The sequence below is a fragment of the Passer montanus genome, unplaced genomic scaffold, assembly GCF_014805655.1.
Source record: "Passer montanus isolate IOZ18808 unplaced genomic scaffold, ASM1480565v1 scaffold13, whole genome shotgun sequence".
Classification (NCBI taxonomy): Eukaryota; Metazoa; Chordata; class Aves; order Passeriformes; family Passeridae; genus Passer; species Passer montanus.
Genome location: NW_024359832.1, coordinates 5,743,874 through 5,766,389, shown reverse-complemented (window position 1 = coordinate 5,766,389; position 22,516 = coordinate 5,743,874). Strand labels below are relative to the sequence as shown.

Sequence of the window (22,516 nt, the reverse complement as noted above, 5' to 3'; positions counted from 1 at the left end):
GCTCAAGTCTTTATGATGTCTACTTTTGTGTCTGTGTAAGAAATACATCCATACTCTGTGAGGGCTTTCTGCCACTGTCAGTAGGCAAGGCAGCAAGGGGCAGGCACTGCCCATCTCCCCTCCCAACCCCAGAGCTCCTAACAGGGATTCCAAGGGAAGCTCTGACACAGAGCTGGCACTGCAAGCACCAAGAGGGATGTGGGAGACACAGGTGACATCTGGTATGAGCAAAGCCAACTCAAGCATTTTTTGCCTGATGGGAGAAGCACATCTGTGGCTGAGATGCAAGGCTGGATATATAGGCTGCTTCTACAGAAGCAGAAACAGATGTAGCTGTGATAGTCACGCAAAAAAAAAGGGGTAAACCAGAAATACTGAGATGTTAGTGGCAGACAGAAAAAGACACACCACGAATTAAAAAAGCGAGAAATTTGCTTGAAGGTCAGAAGCAGTAAACAAATTGTGTGAAGAATGATACCAAGTGTCACAAAGATTGCCTTTTGGACCCATTTTATACTTATATATTTGTTCCAGAAGGAAATTATTACAAGAAGGAAAGATATGTTATTAATGCAAAATACACTGGGATTAGAGTAACAAAACAGAATCCAAATTAACTGGAAAAAAATTGGAGAATGGGCAGATAAGCAACATAAGTCACAGGAAATGATCCTTGCAATGCTCAGGGGATCACTTGTCTGCAGCCAGAAGCAATATATTTTGCTAAATTTTGTTGCCTTATTATACAAAAGCTATTTTAGAGATGAAAGCACTGCATAGGTCAAAAAGAAATTATTTAGACAGGCTAGGAGCTTGAACATAGGCTGTAACGTCTCAGACTGCTGAAGAGCTGCAGAGATCTGGTGGTTTGAGGTGAGGAAGAGCCATGGAGGGAAAGTGAATAAAGGAAAGAAAGGCTCAATCCCAGCAGTTTTTATGGAAGTCTCAGGCTGCAGTATATAGGTCAATGGCAAGAAGGTATCTTTTTCATGTAAGTGATATTCTAATGTACAGAAATGTAATTCATGGCAAAAGAGCAACACAAACAGGTGAACAGCCATTTTCTGTTTAGATTTTACAGAGCAGTAGCAGTTCAAAATTTAGATGTAATTTCTTTTGGAGAAAAGGACAAATTCCACATTAAAGCCACTAACAAAGCTTCTGCAGGGTCAGGATTTCACCCAGGGTGTGGGAGGTTTTGTGGTTTGTTTTGCAGTTTTTTAAATCATGAAAACTTGGATCTAGGTCTTAAGCCACATTTCACTTTCATTACATTCTAGCTAAAGTAAATCTTTAGGTAATCTTAAAATTCCTATGTGCAGTCATTTAGCTCCATAATAGATTCCTGCTGTAATTGCTCCATCTGATACATCAGTGATGGAGTATAATTTTCTCAGGTTTCTCTCTAAGACATGCCTCTTCTAATCACTCTTGAAGCCTTACATTGCAGGCAGGAAAATGTGGTTGGATGTAATGAACTCTTTGAATATCAGGAAGACAATTTACTTCAGGAGCCATCTATCCAAGCACAGTATCTCTATTGTTTTGTCAGGCTGATTTTTTTTTTAATGAATAGCACTCTTAATTTAAACATCCATTCAAGAGGACCAAAACTTTTTATCAGCTTAGCTTGAAAATCTGCAAGGGTTTCCAACAAAGAATAAGGGGATTGACAGATATAGAAAAAATGTGAACATTAACTCTTAAAACAAATCATGAGGGTTCAAAGTAAACAATATCTTTCAAGTTGATCAAAGTGCTGCTATCTGAAAAATGGATGAGATTACACACATGTAAAGATACTGGGGTTTTTTCTCTCCTGGGGTCAGCAGTAAGTCCAAAGCCCATGACTGACACATCTCTAATTGCTTGTATTGCTATATTATCTAAAGAAAACTGTTCCCAGGTGCAAGAAAGAAAGGAAAACAATACTGTCTTGTTCATTTATATGTACAATATATACTTCTTACACATAAAAATCCTTCTGAAATTATTTTAAATGGCTAGAACACTGGAAATGTGTTCCTTTACACATAATTTTAATTTTTAAGGGCACTTTCTCCCAATTGCTCCCCCAGAGTGTCTCGGCATTGCTGTGGTCATAGTTAGGACAGTGAACTGGAACCGTTCACCGTTCCTAACTATGTTTCTTACACATAAAAATCCTTCTGAAATTATTTTAAATGGCTAGAACACTGGAAATGTGTTCCTTTACACATAATTTTAATTTTTAAGGGCACTTTCTCCCAGTTGCTCCCCCAGAGTGTCTTGGCATTGCTGTGTCATAGTTAGGACGGTGAACTGGAGCCATAGACTGCAATAATAACTTGGGAGACTGAATGTTATTTTTTCCTGGAATTTTTACTGAAATGTAGACAAGCCTTTCTTTTGATTTCTTCTTTCTTTGGCAGAGCCATTTTTCTTAGATCATACAAGGGAAAGTTACAACATTCACTCTTTTGTCAGTTTTCTATTCAGCTCTTGTGTGGCCAATCCACATTAGTGCAACCCTTCTGAAATTATGTCAGGAGAGAAGTAGAAAATGAGATTTGGCAGAAGTTTAGGCTGTTCCACGAACAATCAAATGACAAAAATGTTTTACTGAGGCTTTGTCTCCTATGTTCTCGGTATGTCCCATCTTTTCCCTTCTTTTATCACTTACTGACCCCTCAACATCTTCCACTTCCTCATCTCTCCCCAGCACACCTATTTTCTACATCACAACCTAAAGCTCCCTTCAATTTTCCTCAAGTTCCCACAGTTATCCTCTCTTTGCTGCCAGCTCAGAAAGAAGCAGAGAGCAACTGTGATTCAGCCAATGAAGGTACACTGGCCCTTCAGCAAACCTGCAAAGAGGAAAGCTGGGCTCTCTCTTTTTCCCTCAGTGGGTGGGAATCTGGCATCCTTCAAAACTGGATGACTCTGGTGCAGAGATTCAAGAGTTATTGGAGAGAAGCCAACAGACAGACTGATGACATATAATTAATTTCCTTCTGAAACACTGATAAAATAATCATCGTGAGATAAACCATCTGTCCATCAGTGCCAATCTTCTCATATATTTCAGAACCACAACCCTGCCAGTGTGGGTTTCCTTAAAGCCCTTTGTCATTGTGAAACCTTTGAAAATGTTGTTACAAAGCATCACTTTTGGCCCTCTGATCAAGAAGAAGACTTACACTGAATTTCAACAGTTTGGCCTGTGTGTCCCCAACACTGCCACTGCACAGGTGTGTACTAGTACAGAGGTAACATGAAAGTGAGGTCTTTGTGGCATCTGCTGTCCTGAGCAGTTTGGAACAAAGAAGTTTCAACACTTTCCCTGAACCCTTTTATATATTTGGCCGTACCAGGCTGAGGTAGTGAAATCCCAAACACAGAACATGGAAGTAGCTGTCTAGGGAAGTGATCTTTTGAGATGTTTTATGGTGCAAGGGGGATGTTCCAAGAGGAGGAGAACTTCACTCTCTTCTTACCTCTCCCCAAATGCCAACAGTGTCTCTGATGTCATTTTTACAGTAAGAGAGTTGCCTGATGCAATTGTTCACAGCAACACTGCTCTTTCCAGGAGCCAGATCTTCTTCTGCCATTTCTACCCAGCCCAGAGATCGCACAGCGAAGCACTGAAAAGAAATCAAAAACCATCTGTCATACAACAGCAACTAGGCAGTTAATGCTAAAGGTCTGCATCTAGAACTGGAAAAAAAATTAAGGCCTTGTAGATGGGCTTACACTCAAAGATAAGTAAATGAAAATATGATTTGTGAATGGAAAGGTGAAAACATTCAAAGAAACAAAGAAGAATGCATGACTTGCTATGAAAGGTGTCTGTGGAGGTAACAGCAATGCCTTCCAATAAAATAACTTTGCTAACATAAAGGAGGAAACAAGGGAGCAGTAAATATTAGGGCACATACAAATACAAAAACAATAAAGGAAAAAACACAACTATAGATAGAGTAGAATTGAAATTTTAGCTAGAATCTAGAGCTCTAATTGAAAAGAAAGAAAAGACTACTGGGTTATGTCTCCTGTGAGATGGCCACTGTCTGGCTTTTGACCAGAAAATTACACTTTTTTTGTGGATTACAGCAATCACTTCTATAGTAAGTTTACCTAAGGTACCAAACAATAACAAATTCAAAGCTAAGAAGAAGATAAGTATCATAAGAGGAAAGCAGGCTTTTTCTAGAAGAAATTAAAAATTACCTTTAAAACAAAACACTCTAATTATACATTTGTTAGTAGAATGATGTTTAGCCAACCAGAGCACTCAGTTGGCAGAACAAGCCAAGGTAACATTATTTTGCACATATGGCACTTTTTGCATACAAAACAAAATGGAAGAAATTGAATGGCACCATCTCTACCCTACACCTACTAAGGTAAAGAATAAAAAGTGTTTATTCTGAAAAAACACCAAACCCTGCTCATTTGCTCTCAGGCATTACAGTGGGAGAAACACAGACCTCACACTAAGTCAATAAGAGTTTGTCTATGAGACCAAGGCTTCTTCCAGAGAAGGTTACAGGTGTTTCACTCTGAGCTACAGCAATGGGCTCAGCAGGCTGGTTGTACCTCCTGAGCAGACCCACCAATGCTTCAGATGGTCCCTAAAGGCTCAGCAAGAGCAGACCAGCACTCATGGTTGAGTGCTGCTGCCTTGTGCCACACAGCTTTCCTTGCTGTCAGCAGCATCCTGCGGGCCCTTGGGAAAGCAGAGTGTGATCCTGGGAGCTGCAGGAAGGCAGGCAGTGCTGGTGACTGCTGGGAGCCCTGCTGCCTCCAGCAGCACACTGCCACAGCAGGCCCATGCTGCAGCTACCAATCCTTCTTCAGATGCAGTAAATAAATCAGCTTCAGAGCTCAAAAGCTGAGTCTTCACTTGCCACCTTCTAAATCCTGCTGTGAAGTCAGTGAGCTGATGAAGCTCACACACCATCACTGGTGTGTCCTTTGGGAACAGCTGCCCTCAAAAAAACCCTACTCCAGAACACCAAGGTATTTTAAATATGCATAATGTGTCAACTTTAGCAAACTAAGGAAGGAATACAATTCACCAGTGGATAAAAAGATTAATGAGTTTCTCCTTCCCTTTAAAACTTCTCTCCTCCTTCAGCCTTCTTTCAGTTTGCACAATGCACTCCAGGCTCACTCCACCAAGCAGGAAAGCCAGGTGAAGAGCCTGCTTCCTGAACCTCTGGTACCCACTCCAACGAGCCACTAACCAAGCATCTCATCTCACCTCATCTCATCTCACCTCATCTCATCTCATCTCAGGTATCAGACAGCAAATACACTCTGCAATTGCATAAAACCCTTTAGACTGTAGATAAAAAATTAAAGCCTTTCATGCCTCCAGCTTTTTGTGGATTTTTTTTCTTTTTTTTTTTTGCTTTGCAAACAAGGGAATCAACATGCAAATTCTCCCACACTGCTGCTTCCTGACCCAGCTCTGCTGGAAACCCACAAAAGTGCTGACTTTCAATTCTGAAGGGCCATGAAGGAGAAGGTGAAAGAAGAGACAAAGGAGGGGTCAATACTCAGGGGTGCTCTTCACTTCAGGACCACACAAGATACAAAAACCCCCCATTTTTTAGCAATTATTAAGGTGTTCTAATCTTAAGATTGCAGAAGTGTTTCAGGCACATTAGATGCTCATGAATCTTGCTAAAAGTGCTGCTATACTCACTGGGGTATTAAATATTTATCTTTGCAAGCTTTAAAAAAACTGATTCTACCGTACCAGAAGAAAGGATTTTTTTACAGGTATTTAAATATTAAACTGAATAGCAGAATACTAGCAGAGGGAAACATTTTCTAAATCATAAGAGAGGTGAAGAACTAAATATGTACCATAAACATACTGTTTCCTTGTTGCTCTTCACATTTCAGCCACATCTGCAATTTGTTAGCTGCTTTCTGAACACAAGGATAAATATGGAATCACAGAAGGCTTTGGGTTGGAAAGGACCTTAAAGATTGTCTAGGTTCAATCCCCTGTTGTGGCCAAGGATACCTTAGACCAGACCAGATTGCTCAGAGGCCCATCCAACCTATATGGTCCTTGCACTGAACAGAGTGTATCTTAAGAAGGCCAAAAATGATGAAAGACTATCAATTCAACTTGACAGCAGGTAAACCTCTTATTAGTAAAGATGGTGAACTGTTTTGCTATTTTTTCCTGGCCTTTTTTTATTCTATGTTTGAAATTCTCTAGTGGCAGCATCCACTGTGTTTATACAGCCCCATACTGCCAAAACAGTAAAGTGAGCAGAACACAACACTCTTGCCTACCCCACATATTGCCCTCCATGTGAAGGATCTGGCTTCCTTCCCTGCTTCACTTCCCTTTTGGTGCTTCCAAGTGAGGTAGGCATGAGAAAGCCCTTGGCTTCTGGCACCTGACAAGTTTTTTGTGTATTTCACAAGAAGCCTTACCATAACCCAAACAAAATGCTTCAGAACAGCTTCAGAAAACAAACCAATTTCCAAAAACTCACTGCAAACAAAAATATCTCAATAAACCCTAAAAAGACTCAACATTCTACTCACAAGCCAATGCATGTACCTGAGTATATATATAAAAGTAGGTTTCTTTTGCTCAAAATACACCTAAAGGCCAAAAACTTGGTATTTTGTGGCTAAGTGAATACATGTGCTGATGTGGCTCAGCAGTCATGGCTGACCTCATGCAGATTTTCAGAACTAGAAAATAGGAGGACCCAGTAACATGAGACACACAGCAGGGTCTACTCAGCATCAATAGAGCAGAAGTATATAAATACACAAATGTGGAGTGGGAAAGAGGTGGAAGTCTGAGCATGCCTGCATGTCTGTCTTCTCTGTATAGTGCCAGCAGCTGGATTGTCAGAGATCCACTTCATGTTTTATTGTAGATTGCTTTTTTCCTCTCTCATTATTTGACTTAGAGGTTCTCTTCTTTTTAAAACAAAAGAGCACAAAAGCCAGCAGAAACAAACCACCTAGTGTCCCCAGTCAGATATGACCTAATTTTTAGGCCATGGCTGGCTGAGTCAGGCATGACAGCAGAATTGCCCAGAACTCTAATACATTAACACAGCATCATGTCCCCTGCCTCCCACCAATGACACTGACAAGCCAAGAGTCAAAGTACTTCCTCTGACCCCAAAGAGCTTTGATAATGCACCCTGTTGTCTTCTGCAACTAACACCTAGAGGCAAACCAAGCCAAGCTAAAAAACAGAGCTTTTCTTCATTAAGAGTCTATGAGCTCATTCCTGGCAATGCCAGCTTGTTATGCATCTCTGCTCAAGGCTTAGACATAATTAGTGGCAATTAATAATTATTGGCCCATCATAATTTCAAAGTAATTCCAATGTCAACTTTTGTCTTACAGTAGTCTGTCTATTTTCTCTTTTAGAGAAAGTTTTCTGTGCCTGGTCAGGTTGTCTGCTTGCCCTTTTTGCCAGACTTTTTTCAAAAGCTGGCAAAGAAAAACAGATTTGAAGGAAACCAAAAGAAGTTGATAAATACAGCAGGCTGAAAGATACTTAGGAATTGTATACTGTCCAAACATTGCTGTTTGGGATTGGGAAGATCAAAGGCACTACCACAAACATTGCATGGCTGAGAGAAGTGAATGAAAAAAATGTCACTTAAACCATGGTAAGTCAATAATCTTGTATTTTCATCTTGACTGAAGACTTCACATTTCCTGCCTGGATACACAGGACATTGTGCAAAGAAGTTACACAGAGGAAAAAAAAATCCACCTTATCACACACTAGCCCAAGAAAAGACAGGTGAACAAAAATGAAAACACAGCTACTGCTGCTTGGTTTTACAGTTCTGGGGAACTTATGTTCAAATAGTTGCAAATCCAATTAATGTTTCAGGGTTAATGATTTGTAACTAAGAACCAAACTCATAAATGCTGTAATCTGAACTCTGTATAGAGCTGTAAACCTCTCTTGCAGTGCAGTTCTGATCCAAAACATTGCCTAAAGCTGGGGAACTTTAGGATTGAAGAAATGAACAAACCACAGATCACACTTTTGCTCTTTGGCATTGCAAATCCTTCAACAAAGGGCAGGGTCCTGCTCTGCAGCTCTTTCCCAAGAAGAACTCTGGAAGGAGCTTTGGCAGGGACAGAGAACTGTGATACAGTTTTAACCATAAGCAAATGCACACTCTAGCTGTTGCCTCATGCAGTGCTAAGCATGCAGCATTAAAGAAAATTAAAAAAAATTGAGAAAGACAAAGCAGATACAATCCCCTACTAAAACGAGGACAAGACATCAAGTGCACATGACTGATGGCAGAGCAGTTTTGGAAGCTGGATGGATCATACAAGTGTGGATAGAAAAGATCCCACAACAGGGTGAAAGTGAATTAGAGCATCAGCTTGAGAACAACTAATGTCCATTACCAAACCACAGACAGATTGCTTTTCATATTACACAGCTGTTGGCAGCCACTATGAACACATCTGCATTAAGAATATGTTTGCCTTGATGCTTTAAATATGTGCTACTTGTTTCTTCTCTACTTCCAAGCCCACAGGACTTGGTTTTGAATAATTTCCCTTTGTTTCCTTTTATATTTTTCCTTTTTAAAGGTTATATCTGCCTGCAGACACATAAATCACTACAATATTTAATAAGACCTTTTATCACAGACCACTGAGCAGGTTTGTGCCTGAGACACAGCATGTAGGTCACATAATTTACCATTTATTATGCAGCCAACATAACCTCCAAAATTTCAATTGCATTTTCTTTGATAGTTTGAAAAAAAAATCTATCATATTATTTTATTCTTTGGAAGCATAATAGAACATCTTTCTATTCTGAGGAAGAAGTGTGTTCCAGTTTATTTGCCTGCTACATAGCAAGAAAGATTACATTGATTTCAGATGAAAATACTGGAGAAGATCAAAGATAGAGTAACAAGAAAATAAAAAGAACTTATGCAATTAATGAACAAGCACTTTCATTCAATTGACATGAACAGACTGCAGTGCATCTCCTTTCTCAAAGAAATATTCATAGATCTCACATAAAAGTTCTTAGCTACAAAAAATTCAAAATGCTTAATCAAAACCAACTAATAAGACTTTTCAACATTTCCAGCTTCTTGTTGTAGTTCATCTTGTATTACTTGAATTACTGAAAATGCACATGAAATACAAAAACAAGCACAGAAATATTCAGGTCACAACAGAATTCAGAAACCACTAATATTTCGGGCAGATGATTATAAACTAAACTCCCCTAGAATTAAATATGGGGACTTTACAAATATTATAAAATAACCTTTATAATACATTACTTCTTTACAGGAGGTCAGTATCCAATTTTCTGCTCTCACGGTCCCTTACTCATTCTCCAAGCCACTACAGTCTCATTTTTCCAGACCTGCAGACTACAATGTGTAGGATGACAAAAGTTCCTCTCTTGTTTTGAGCTTAATGCTTCTGTGTCAGTGGTTCCCCCTGGCTTACAGCCAGAGGTCAAATCTGCTCTACCAAGGCAATAAAATATTGCAGGAACACTGCACTGGTTTAGATCTTTTAAAATCCAGCCATTTGAGCAAAAAATAGAATGGTTGCTACTATTCTCTAACAGCTCCTTCTGAAGAAGAAATTAAAATAATCTTATTCTTTTCTCTAGTCTTCTCAGCAAGAACAGGTTTTTCACTTTAGATGCTTTACAGATACCTTGACTTCAGATCCTAAAGGGATGGGTTTATGCATTTTGCTTTGAGCTAAGGGTGTCTTGGGCTTCATTTTGATACAGTGAAATAAAACCTGTGCTTCCTCATTTAAGAAAAGGCAGTAATTTTTCACTAGAAACTAATAAAGGATGTTCAAATCTGGTTCTATCTTGCAGAGTAACTGAACTGTTGGGATAACTCAAGCAGATTTTGCTGTTTTCTGACACACAAACATGACCCCAACAAACACACACATTATGCTTTGTCAGTAGAGACAAGCCCTGCAGGAGTTTACAGAGCATAAAGAAAGTGTGCATTTATTTCTTTAAAACTAATGCTCTGCACTTGTTAACTTTAACCTTAAATGCTGTATTTTCCCAATGTAGGCTCTTCTTCAGGCTGACAGATATATAAGTGCTTCTAATACCACCAGCAGTACTTTATTTAGTACTGTGGTGCATAATTTCAAAGGGAATATGCATGACATCCAAATTTTAAAAGAAACAAAAACCCCTGAAGAGCTCCCAACCTTTAAGTGAACTCTTGACCTTATGAATCAATGGAGAAAAACCTTCCAGCTTCACTAAAGTCAGAATTTCATGTCTCATTAGAAGCAACATTATTATAAGTAATTTGATTTCTGCAGAAATTATGTTTACAACAGGATCCAAAGTCAATGAAGTTAAATCACTATTGACCAATTCCTGCTTTTCAAAAAAGACTCAAATAAGCACAAATCCAGAGCCCAGAAATCTTGAGCACTGGTGGAGCTCCCACATTTGAGGACCCATTTACTGTCAGGCTGTTTCCTTGAAGCACCATGGAGTCATCATCTCCAAACATATGGAATAATGCATAACTGTGCAACATGGCACTATGATGCACATATGCTTCATATATATATGAAACACATCTCATGCTTTCAATCTCTTAAGAGATAAATATTATCCCTTTTCTCTTGGATGAAATGCAGAAAATTTTGACAAGGAAAATGTCTAATTTTTTAAAGTGAAATTTAGAAGTAGAACTAAAAATAAATATACATGCTGGCTAGAGCTATCTAAATATTGCTCTGTCATTCAACTAAATGTTCCACTTTAATTGATTTTTAAATGAACTTCCTCCATAAATGCACCTTTCAGCTAGTCCAATGGACAAATAACTCACCAAGTTTGTATCATGCTGGTTTTATAACATGTATGTGCAATATATAACAGAAATAAATATACATACTTATATTTACCCCAGCACTTTTTTCCATTAAAAATCTATGCCATGGAATGGTAAACACTGTAACCTGTCAAACTAGAACAAGCTATTTCCCTGAGCTGCCCTAAAGTGGCAAAGTAATGTAAATAATTGAAGAGAAATATAAAAATATCTGTAATTTCATTTTGTAGCAATACAATGAACAGACATTCAAGAGGCAATTCACAGTGAACAGGCCATTCCAGAGCTGAAGCTGACAGAGGCTACAGAGATTGTTTCAGAGGTGAAATGGTTGGTCTCAAGCGGGGAGCATGAAGGGCTGCAAGCTGTGATTGCCTCTGCACTGTGTCAGCAAAGCTGCTGGGGAGCTGCCAGGGACGTGTGCCAGCAATATCAGCCCAGGCTGGGCTAAACTGGGAGCTGCTTGCTGACAGAATCCATGGGTCTGCAGAATGGCCACAGACACTTTTTGCCTGTGGCACATGAGTATGGTGAGCTGCTGCTTCTCCCAGTTTCTGTCAATTCCTGAGGGTTCCTTCAACAACCACACACTAAGTACTGCTGGCCCATTAAAAGTTTAGTGTGTGGCACCATAAAACAGTGAATAAACTGTGATTAGAAACTACTAAAAATAAGCAACATTAAAGTATTAGAAAGTGAAGATTCTTCCAAATTTTTTTTTTTTTGCTTAGATCAGCACCCTGGGGTTTTCTGTGTTCTACTGAACCACCACCGTTTGTTATATGGTTGTACACAGCAAGATGCTGTACACAGACTCCAGCCAAGAAAAACTGGACTGTGCACCTCCATGAGAAAAGGACTGAAGATAACACTGGCACTTTGACCTAGTGAAACAACAGAAACTGCCACCATGGAAGAAACAACATCACTTAAAAAACCCATTTAAAATAGGTATATTCATGTTTTCTCAACTGTAGCCAGCACTTCCTAGTATGCCATGCCTGAGAGGCCACAGCAGCACACTGGGTGTCCCACAGTTGCAATTCCAGAGGCAAGGCTCCCTCCAGGGTCACCTCACCTGACTGGCAACCGGGGAAGCTGCCTCCCCACAAGGACAGTGGTCACTGGCAAGCACCCAAACTGCCCACACAACCTGGCCACTCATGGCAAAGGCAGTAATTGTTCCCAGGGCAAAGCATGACCCACACAGCCTCCATCTGCATCAGTCGTCCTCCTGCAATGCATTTGGCACCTGTGCTCTTACTTACCCCAGCAATGATTCCTGGTCAACACACCTGTGACAGACACTGCCACTGTAAACACTGGAACTTCACTGGCCATGGAGATCTTTTGCTTTGATTTGAAACAAAATATGTTCCTATGATTTATCTTCTCTTTTCCCAATCCTGCAGAAATCTCCCAGCCCGGTGCAAACCTTTTGTACAGCACATCTTAACAAAACAAATCCTGATAATGCCCCCAAAGTCGAGATGTAATTCTTGCATTATGAAACTGGAAAATAATGGTAAATATTCAAGCAGTTTTCATTCTCATTTGCATGAGGAATGGATTTGTGATGTGTTTTTCTAAAGAAGACTACAAGTAAAATGTCACCTCTACATCCCTCCTACTGGTTGGGCAGTCATGTCCTGATTGTGCATGTTAGGTTCACAGTTAATTAGATCCCAGAGCTATATGGCATCCCTAGGAGTGAAAGACATGTAATATTTTGCAGGATCTCATTATAATCTTGAATAGCTTGAGAAATTGGCTGCATTATCTCAGATATTTATATTTTACATACAGTATAACAAAAAACTATACTGTAACTCGGTATGCCCTTATAAAGTAAATCCATGAAATTTGGGAAAATGATGCATCTTCCTTGCCCTGAACTCATCTTCATATTTGACTGAACAAGGCTCCATTTAGGAACAAGATGGAAGCAAATATCCTCTAGACAGAAATCTGTATTATGATGTACATCACATCATGACATTAGGAATTTTTACCTAATGACACAACAGATGTCAACAGTAACAACTATCCTTCACAGAGATAAAAAACAAGCAAACACATTGTCTGAAAGGTCTAATGCACGACATGAAAAAGACTATTTAAAAAAATAAATCACTGAAGATATGTAGTTTAGTGCTTTAGTTGGCTATTTCTAAAACTGCTTTTGAAGCAGAACATTTTCAAGCACCTGCATCATTTACCTGCAGCAGCTCTGTAGATGTGAGGGTGCCTTAATGCTGCTAATGGCAAACAGCCAAATTCAGAAACAAACCAGTTTAGAAACAGCCACCCCCACCACTCACCATTGCTACCCAGGAGCTGCAAAGGTGGAATGGCAGATTACACTTGAATCAGGTTTTCAGGAAGACCAGTCAAAGCAGAAAAAACCCCACAAAAAATACTTAAGAAGAAGCTTGAAATTAATACATGGGTTTATACACTGTGATTCCCTTATAAGGGTAAAGAAATAGGTAAAGATTTCTTCCAGTGCTATTTCCTAGGGAATGAAAACAAAAGATTGTTTTGAAAGAAACAAATTCCTAATCCAAAAACCAAGCAACAATACCACCTTTAGAAGAAAAACTGTTGAAGATACCCTACTTCTCTTTTAGATTTCATCTACTTTTGAAAAGAGACTTAAGATGGAATAAACGTCTCATATTTAATTAATTGAAATTATTTTGAGGCTTTTTGCAGCATTTTGTAAGCTCATGAGAAGAGTGTAGTCCAGCCTGAGGTGGACTGCTGGAAAATGCTCAATAATCCCTGTTTGAACCAAGAATTTAGAAGCTGCTCTGAGTGTAAGAAAAGAATCCTTTCTTGGGATTGCTGGACATGGCAAAAGCTCCTCTCAGGTGAAGTCTTCACTTGGATCAGAAATCAGATCCATATCCATCCCCAAGGATACACACTGATTATTTACACATGATCCTGTGTGTAGGCAGAGTGTTTTCTTCTGGAAAAGACCAGAAAGAAGCAAATATACAATGGTCCCAAAACACATACACCTGCTTCCATAGTAAGAAAAGCAATCAAGATATGGATATTAAATCTTTGGGGAGCACATAGTATTTTGTAAAATTATTTTGATAGTGCTTAGATTATTTTGATTTACAGGCCACTTTCAGAACAGCCACAAGTCAGCTTGCCAAAGGGCATCTGGTTAAACCCTAAAGGCCAGGTAATCCATAGAAATTCATCACCAACTCACTTTCCATGTCTCCAAGTGTGTTTTCATTCAACTACAGGTGAATCACTACATTTAAATACTTGTTATCAACATCTCCTGATACTCTCTCTCTTGGAAATAGCCTCATTCTCTTCCTTTGAGATTCAGAGTATTTACTGGTTTCTAAAGTAGAAAACAGTCTTTTGGAATAAATGCCTAGGACTTCCACAGGTTTAAATACATTCTTCCCATTCTTAGACACTATATAGCTAAAACTGGTCTGAAATGGAGAGGCTGGAAAAGTGAAGCTTTGCTGAGCAGACCAATGTGGATAGGGAATCTGAAAACCCATGCCATTCCTAGGGACAGTGACAGGTTTCCCAGGAGGTTCTGTTTCTATACACGGACATAAGAAACAATTTAGTACCTTCCTATGTTTTTACATAGGGACATCGTATTTTATAACAATGGAAAAAAAGACAACCCAGAATAATTTACAGTCTGGGACTGTTAAAAGCATCTTTTGCCTTCCTTGAAACTCAATTAGGAAGGCACATATTGCTCTATAAATTAACCAGGAAGGTTACGATCTGTCTCCTGGGAAGCACCAATTCAAAACTCATTTCTAGCTGTGCATGTTTCACATGCAGAATTAGGATCCTCATCAAGCACTATAAGCCATCTCTTCAAGAAATTTCTATCAAAATAAATTGATGATACCAAGAAGCTGGATGTAATAATTCTCCTATTTCCACTTCACCTTTATGACCTTCTGCAGAAAACCTGACCAAGATGCCACAGACATGAAACTGAACTGCACCTTAAGCATGTGATACATAGAGACACATTAGTTCTTTACTGACAATTATGAACACTTAAATGTGTTGTTGCATAAATCACTTTCTTTACAACAATTACATGAATTATATGACAAGCTTTTCCCAAAGCAGGCATTTTTGCAGTGCTTCAATCTTTGCAGAAGCTGACTCTGTGGGAAGACAACTACTAAAGCTTCCCACAAGGTGGCACGGTTCCCTTTGCTGAAATACAGCATTAAATGTGCCACAGGGACACTGTTTTTTTCCACAAATGTACTGGCCAATGTCATGATTAGGTTTAAATAGGTTTGAGATCTCTAACATACCTCTAACAAAGTTCATTTTAACAAATTCTTCCAATAGATAGTTTAATGGGCTAAAAAACCTTTCTTCTCTTATGATGAAATGAAGAAAAAGGATTTATCTGTGCTTGCTGCCCCACAAAAGCTTCAATCAAAGATAGGTAAGGCAGATAATACAGCAGGGGAGAGCCTAAAAGGCTAAAAATATCTGATTTTTTTCAAGTCGTCAGTTTCAAATCCTATCAGACTTCTTTCAGTCTCTCCATATTTCGGGTAAAATGGACTAGCAAGGAATCTACCTACCCCATCCCCTTCCTATCCATGTGAGAAAGAAAGATCTCAGAGCATTTCCCACAGGAGATGATTGTCCCTGCTGTTTCTGGACCACCTGCCATTCCTGTGACATATGGCCATACTTGCCCTGTCCTTGGGGCAGCTCTGCCCTCAGCCTCTCCTGCTGCAAATCAGTGTCAGCACTGCTGAGCTTCACCTGAGGACCTCACAGTATCTGCTGTGGTCACTGCTGCCCCTGCACAGCATCTGCATTGGGCAGAAATCAGGCAAGGTGCTTTGACTCAAGTGATTTTTAAAAAGGCAAAAACATGTCTAGTTTCTCCTCTATTTCTTGTCTTGCTCCTCTCAATCACTTCTGTGACTGTTTCAGTGCTCAGTTTTGATTACCCTTATAAGCATTATCAGCATAGTTTTACCTGAACTGGTAAAACAAAACCAGTTGTGATAGACAAAAGAGAACAAGCTTTTGACACTGTCCCATTTCACAGACACCAGAGAGGTACCTGATCCATAAATACTGAAGTTTAAACAGCAAGTGAGAGAGGGAAGGGAGGTGATGGTACAAGTTACTTGTCCACAAAACTACTGCCATTGTCCTCCATGTAGGAACAGCTCAAAAAATACTCAGTGCAAATCACCTAGTAAAGTCAGAGACATACCAAAATACAGCCTCCCTTTAAAGCTTTCCATACCATAAGGCTCATCATGAAAGGAACAACTCTATTGTTCTCAGGACTGGAACCTAAAGCTCCTCACTCCTTCAACTCCATTTACTGTGCTCAGAATTTAGTGCTTGTCATTGTAAAGGGCATAGCTGAAACTCTTGCTTTTAAGCTACCAGCAAGCCAAGCAAAGTACAACTATTTACATCTGAATTAAATATCACAAGCCAAATAATCAAGATGACAAAGAAAATTAAATGCCATGATCAGTCTGTTTTCTCTCTTAAAATGTATCATTAATGCTATTAAAATTATCAGCTCTGTCACATACATATTTGTTCCTGCAAATAAGTAGTTTCAGATCCTGTCAGTTGCTGCAGCTGTATGGCACAGCCAAAATACTTATTTAAATTACTTGGATTTTCAATTATAGAGATTCATATACACCCTTAATAATGGATGCAAGCAAAAGGCAAAACTATCAACAAGACAAATCTGGAGATAGATATGCAAGCATACCAAACTTTCTGCTGCTTCTTTCTTCTCTAAACCTTTAGATTCTAACACTAAAAGCTCTAATTATGGTCACATAATGGTCTAATTTTTTCTCTATGAAGTGCACTCTCAAAGTAGGCTGCAGTCTCTCTTCCAAAAAATGAAGTTTCTTGTTCTAAAAGGTAACTTCTTGTTAGTAGCTGTAGGTTGAAGCAGACACATAAAAAAGGAAGAATACTTTAAAAAGGGACAAACTTGAAAATAAAGAGCAAATTCTGTCACTGAATGCCCCTGGAAGCTACAGATAATAAAAACTAGAGCCCTCTCTCAGACAGACAATCAGTTGTGCAAGAGGACAGTTATTACAGTTGGACAGTGGAATCTTGAGCTCTAAAATCCAATTTCCCAGCTTACATGATTTCAAAGTAAGTCACACTTTCCTCACCCAACTGAATGAAGCTTTAGATCTGAAAACTCCTTTAATGGAATTAGTCTTGCATGGTCAATCCGCATTGTGCCAAGAGGAGGGGTACACTTAATTTCAAAACTTAGGAGACAGTCTGCACCTTGGAGATTTAGGCTTACAACTGCTAGATTTGCAATTGTTATACCATTGTGGATCTTCATACACACCTTGGCTTCTGGATCACTGTTGATGCTACAAGAATCATCATCATCAGATTGTGGACCATTTCTGTGACATAAGGAAAAAAACAAACCAAAACAAAATCAGTCTTAAAATCATATGAAAATTACAGCACAACACAAAACAGAGCTGGTCATTCCACTGAGACTTCTGAAGTCATTGTACCTGAGCTTCAAAGAGGCATAGCGCAACGTTGCTCCTTCAAACTCCTTCAGACTTGGGTCTGGGTTCACAGTGGCTGCATGCAGGTCCTAGAGATAGAGGCAATGCTATTAGTATAGTTTTAATACTATTATAATAGTATTAAGTATACCATCATGTTATTTCTTATCTCAAAGGGAAATTAAATCCTCCCTGCAAAGAAGCGATAGTATTTCTGGCTGGAGTTGAAAAGAAGCATGCATATATAGAGATATATATATATATATTTCTCAAGCTGCATTTCATTCAGTGCAGGCATCTTATTTGTTACATCATGGCAGTTGCCCTGCTAGTTTAGACTGAATCCATTCCAAGTGGAAAGATCAGAAAAAGCAGCATGTTTGTGAGCTAGACATTCCTAGCAGTACCCCCATTCACTTTGGCCTAGGTTATGAATGACATTCATGGAAAAATAAAAGGGGAAAACAGCCACTGCCATGCAAAAAACAAGGGTAATAGTAGTAAAGGTTCTAAAATCTGACAATATACTTGCCTTCCAAATGTCACTATTAATCTTTCCCCCATTCAGTACAGCAAAATCACTCCATGGCTGTTTCTAGACACATAATTATTCACACAGGAAGAAGCACATTGATAAAAAAAAAGAAAGAAAAAGAAAAAAAAAGAAAAAGAAAAAAAAACACAAGACACTCTTGGTTAGCATTGATATTTACAGGATGGGTTAGGGAACAGATCACCTCAAACTTTAACTACTTACTCCACTATAGCATGGCATTTGGAGGGAAGGGGAGAGAAGACATGCCTCTAACAGTTACTTACCAAAACAAATGATTGAAACAAGGAAAGTTAATATAAATTAGGAACAGACAATGAAATTATTCTTTAACTATGATCTTAAAAGCAAGCAAAATGAATCTGAATATGAATGTTGGCCACAGCTGCTACAGCCTTTAATCAACAGCAATTAAGGGGAAACATTATAATTTCCATTTGATTGGTACTTTTGTTAAAAGACCTTAATGGTACTGGAACTAGAAATACTGAAACAAAAAAATATATACAAGGGTAAGACACAAACAAGGTAAAGATCAAATATTTCTAGAGAGAAAGCACAAGAAAAGGGCAAGAAGGGAAGAAGGATTAGTAAGGAATGCAGAGATTTCTTGCTGAAAAAGTAGTTTTGAAATGTCTATCAGCTTTTTTTGAAAAACAACCCCAAACCAAACAAAGCACCCACCCTCTCATTTTCCATTCAAGTTTCTCAGAATTTTCACAGGTGCTCAGTGGTACAATCAAGCAAACAGCTGTGTGTCTAGCACTAAACAACCTGAGGTTCAGGCTCTTCTGTAAAGCTTGAGAGGAACAGCTGATGCTGTAATGTCTCTCTCTGTTTCATCTGGAGAGAATTCCCACAGTCCTCAATAAAAGCCAGGAGATTTGGTTGCTGGGAGACCCAGAGCCACCTCTTTATAGCTTCACCAAACCAAGAAATCCTGAAATGAATTCCCCTTCTAAGATGAGCTCTGCTGGGCTGTGCAGCTCAGCCCCAAGGCGAAGTGGTACCCACTAATACGGCCCAAAGTATTCATCTGCAGGGTGGACTTTTCACCCCAGAAACATTCTCACTATATCCTCACTGGAGGAATTCTCTTGTGAGAAACAACTCCCAGGAGTAACCCTTTCCTAATGTGCCTTTGAATTAATTGAGTTGTTACCTTTTCCTCCCAAGCCCCCCTCTTTAATTACTAGCTGCTAGTGGTCATGTTACCTACAGAAGAACCTCCAGAGCTGTTCAAGACCTGGGATGAGTTAGGCTATAAGAAGACACAATTACCATCACCAAATTCTCCTATGATCTCAAAGAAGCTCTTATTGAAACTTAAGCACTACAGCTTTTTCTCTGCACAAGAAGTGGGAAAGAGGCAGCAAAATTTCTAAAATTTGGAAAAGAATGTTACAAAAGACAAGGATTCAAAATGGAAGTAATTTGACAACATACAAGAGAAAAGAGGGATCTAAAACGAAGTCAAATTTAAACAGCTGTGCAAAACCAAAATACATTTTCATGCTTTTGAGGGGGAGGAAGGGAGGAATGTTACAGGTTATCAATATTTAGCATTTATTAGCATTTTTGTTAAATCAGCAGGATTTTTGCATAATGCTTAACCCATAATTGCTTTGGATTGAAATTTACTGATTATCTTGTGAAAGAAAAATTTCCTTGCACTTCATGTAAACGTAAGACATTTTCACATTATTTTCCTTTTAAAACATTTTTCCATTTCTATGCACAACAGCATCATTCCTCCCTACTGTTTTTTAAAAATTCTCTGTTCAACAGTAATAACTGGGGTTTTTTTATGATAAATATCCAGAGTAAACTACAACATAAAAATGGCTGAATTGATCTGTTCTTTGTTGACTGCCCTCAGCTGTGAGCCACATTCTACCAAATGAAGCAAAGCTTCTGTATATTACATTATTTAAGAGACAGGCACACAAAATAAAATGAAGGAAAAAAAAGGAGGAAACAAGACAAAGGGTAAAAAGGTGTTACTTGGGGGGGGTGGGAAAAACAGTGTTTCTAAATGTTTCTTTGACAAACTCATAACCTGAAAGAACCCAAATAAATTAATTTCAATACTGGCACTTGATGCTTTACAGAAAAATGTGACTTAGATAAAGTATTTTTATGGACTCACAGAAGCCAATTGGTTCAGATATCAAATACTACCCATGCCAGTCTTCAATCCTAGACTATACTCTTACCTGCCTAAAACCTATTATCTCCCAGCCTTTTCAGAATGAAGCAATACAAATCCAGCATGGGGGAATGAGCTAAACCAGCCCTCCCAAAACACATTTTCTTGAAGCACAGGCTTCCAGCAGCAATGAGGGAGCCAGCAGTACACAGCTCACACATGGGTCCAGCTTGGAGGGGGAAGCTCTCCACCACAGGTGATGCTGTCAGTGGTAGTGCTGGGATAAAGGCACTTGGGAGCCCCTAGCCTGGACTGAATTCCCAATCTTCTGTGAAGTGTCAGGTTGACCTTAACACAGACATCTGTATTACTCTTTCCCAGGGAGGGAAAGGAGGAGCACTTGGGTATGCAGCAGTGCAGTGAACAGGAATTGAAACAAATATTGCCTGCCAGTGATGCGGAGATGATACAAGTGCTGGCATGCACCAACAGCAGAGAAACTAAAAACCAAAAATTCATGATAGCTGACACTGTCAAATTATTTCATTACTCCTGTCTCTTAAACACACTATATGACCTATTTCTCTCTTACTGCTCTGCACTGGGGTTCTGTTCAGAACCAGCTGAATCACAAAGGATTCCTCCTCCACTTCCTTTTAATAAAGTTTGGCATCTGTGGTTTCAAGAAATGCAAGACTTCTTCTAACAGTTCCCACTGTAACTTCAGCTATGCCTGGAGCCTCTGTAGCTGTTTCAGTATTTGGAAGTGGACAAAATCCTGAGCCCAACTCATGCTCCTGTTTCGAGCTCCAGTACTTTAAGTCTACTGGTACTGTATTGGAATGCTATCTTAATGATCACTGAGTCAAAAAGCCAGTACTGCTTCAATAACCCTTAGATGCTGATCAATGAATGCAGAAACTGACAAAAAGCAAATGCTTTTGCCTATATCTACAATTAAAATAATTACATGATATTATATAATATGAATTTTGGGGACGTGCTTCTTTCTGTATCACCTTTTACAGTACAGTACATGATCTTGGTGCTGCCATAGAACTGTCTATGCATACATCTCTGCTGGAACAAATTCCTTGCTGAACTAGAAATGCCATATCAAAACTTAGGTGAGCCTACTATGTACTCACACACGTGTATGTCCTACATAAAACATCTATACTGTATCAAAATCTATGTTATTGTAATTCATACATTTTGTACTCTTGTGATGCTGCTGAGAATTAGTAATTATTATTCATAATCACAAACTATATTTCATTTAAAGGAAACAACCATGAAAGGTTAAAAATACATGTAATACATTACAGACAGGTCAGAAATTTTAATTGTAAAGACACTTTAAACAGAAAAATATTTAAAATGAAAATACAGTTTCTTTTCTCTGCAGTTTACCAACCATGCTGATTTCTGGATTTCTGTGAAAACCATCTATAATTTACTAATTAAGGTCCCATTCTCTACATTCTAGAGTTAGAAAAATAATAATAATAAAGTTATATTCTTCACATATATATTACAGGAATTTATACGAGAAGCTTGTGCAGCCCTTTACATTCAGCATTTCTGAGGTTTTTTTTCTTGTTTTCTACAGAATTGTAACAGTTACAGTTCTTTCTCCATGAATCCTCTCAGAAATTATTCCCAGCATGCCTGGTGCACAGTATGAGAGCTTGACAGATGTAAGTCATAACTGAAATGTTGTGGTCAAGTTTGCAGACCTTATGAGTAGCATTTATGAACATGTGGGAACAACCTTTCTAAAATAATAAACAAGATCATAGGTATTTAAGCCTACACAGGATAAAAATTTTAATGTCAAGATGGTAATACATACTTGAATGTCCTTAACTCCTCTTAACTTTCATGTAAGTTAGTTCGATGCATATATGAAAAAAAAAATAAAAGTGCTCTCTCTAAATGAATTAAAAACCAAAAAAACCCGAACCCCTAGGGATTGCCTGATCCAAAACTCAGAGCCAGTACAAAGACTACCCTTGACAAAGCTGTGGATATTTTTCTGAAAATTCCATACACAAATAATTTAAAACCAATCTTATAATGTATTAGTATTTAATACTAATTCCATATATTAATGGAAGTCTTCCCAGAAGAAGCCTTCCCAGCACACTAAGATAAAAACAATTGCCTTTTTTGAAGCATACACTTTTTATGAGAATTGATTTTATTTTTCTACTTACATGACACCAAACAAACCCTTGGATTGTGCCTGAAAGCACTATTTTAAAAGGCAGTACCAGGTATTGCTCTTTCAGCACTTGTGGAGGACCTCTCTGCTTCTAGCTAAAGCCTGATTGCAACACTGATAGATATTTGGTACTGGCAGGTTGTGCAGAGACTT

General features: G+C 38.7%; 1 protein-coding gene across 16 annotated transcripts in view; it reads right to left on the bottom strand.

Moving 5' to 3' along the window:
- APBB2 (amyloid beta precursor protein binding family B member 2) overlaps positions 1-22,516 on the bottom strand; it is a 165,605-nt gene that overhangs the window by 39,331 nt on the left and 103,758 nt on the right. For 12 of the 16 annotated variants that reach the window (XM_039698864.1, XM_039698870.1, XM_039698873.1 and 9 more), the window contains 4 exons: positions 17,967-18,029; positions 17,438-17,523; positions 17,260-17,320; positions 3,477-3,623 (listed from right to left, as the gene is read on the bottom strand). In XM_039698864.1, the coding sequence (XP_039554798.1) occupies positions 3,477-3,623; positions 17,260-17,320; positions 17,438-17,523; positions 17,967-18,029 (357 nt within the window). The remainder of the gene's footprint in view (positions 1-3,476; positions 3,624-17,259; positions 17,321-17,437; positions 17,524-17,966; positions 18,030-22,516) is intronic. The other 4 variants (XM_039698876.1, XM_039698877.1, XM_039698878.1 and 1 more) reach the window with 1 other exon arrangement.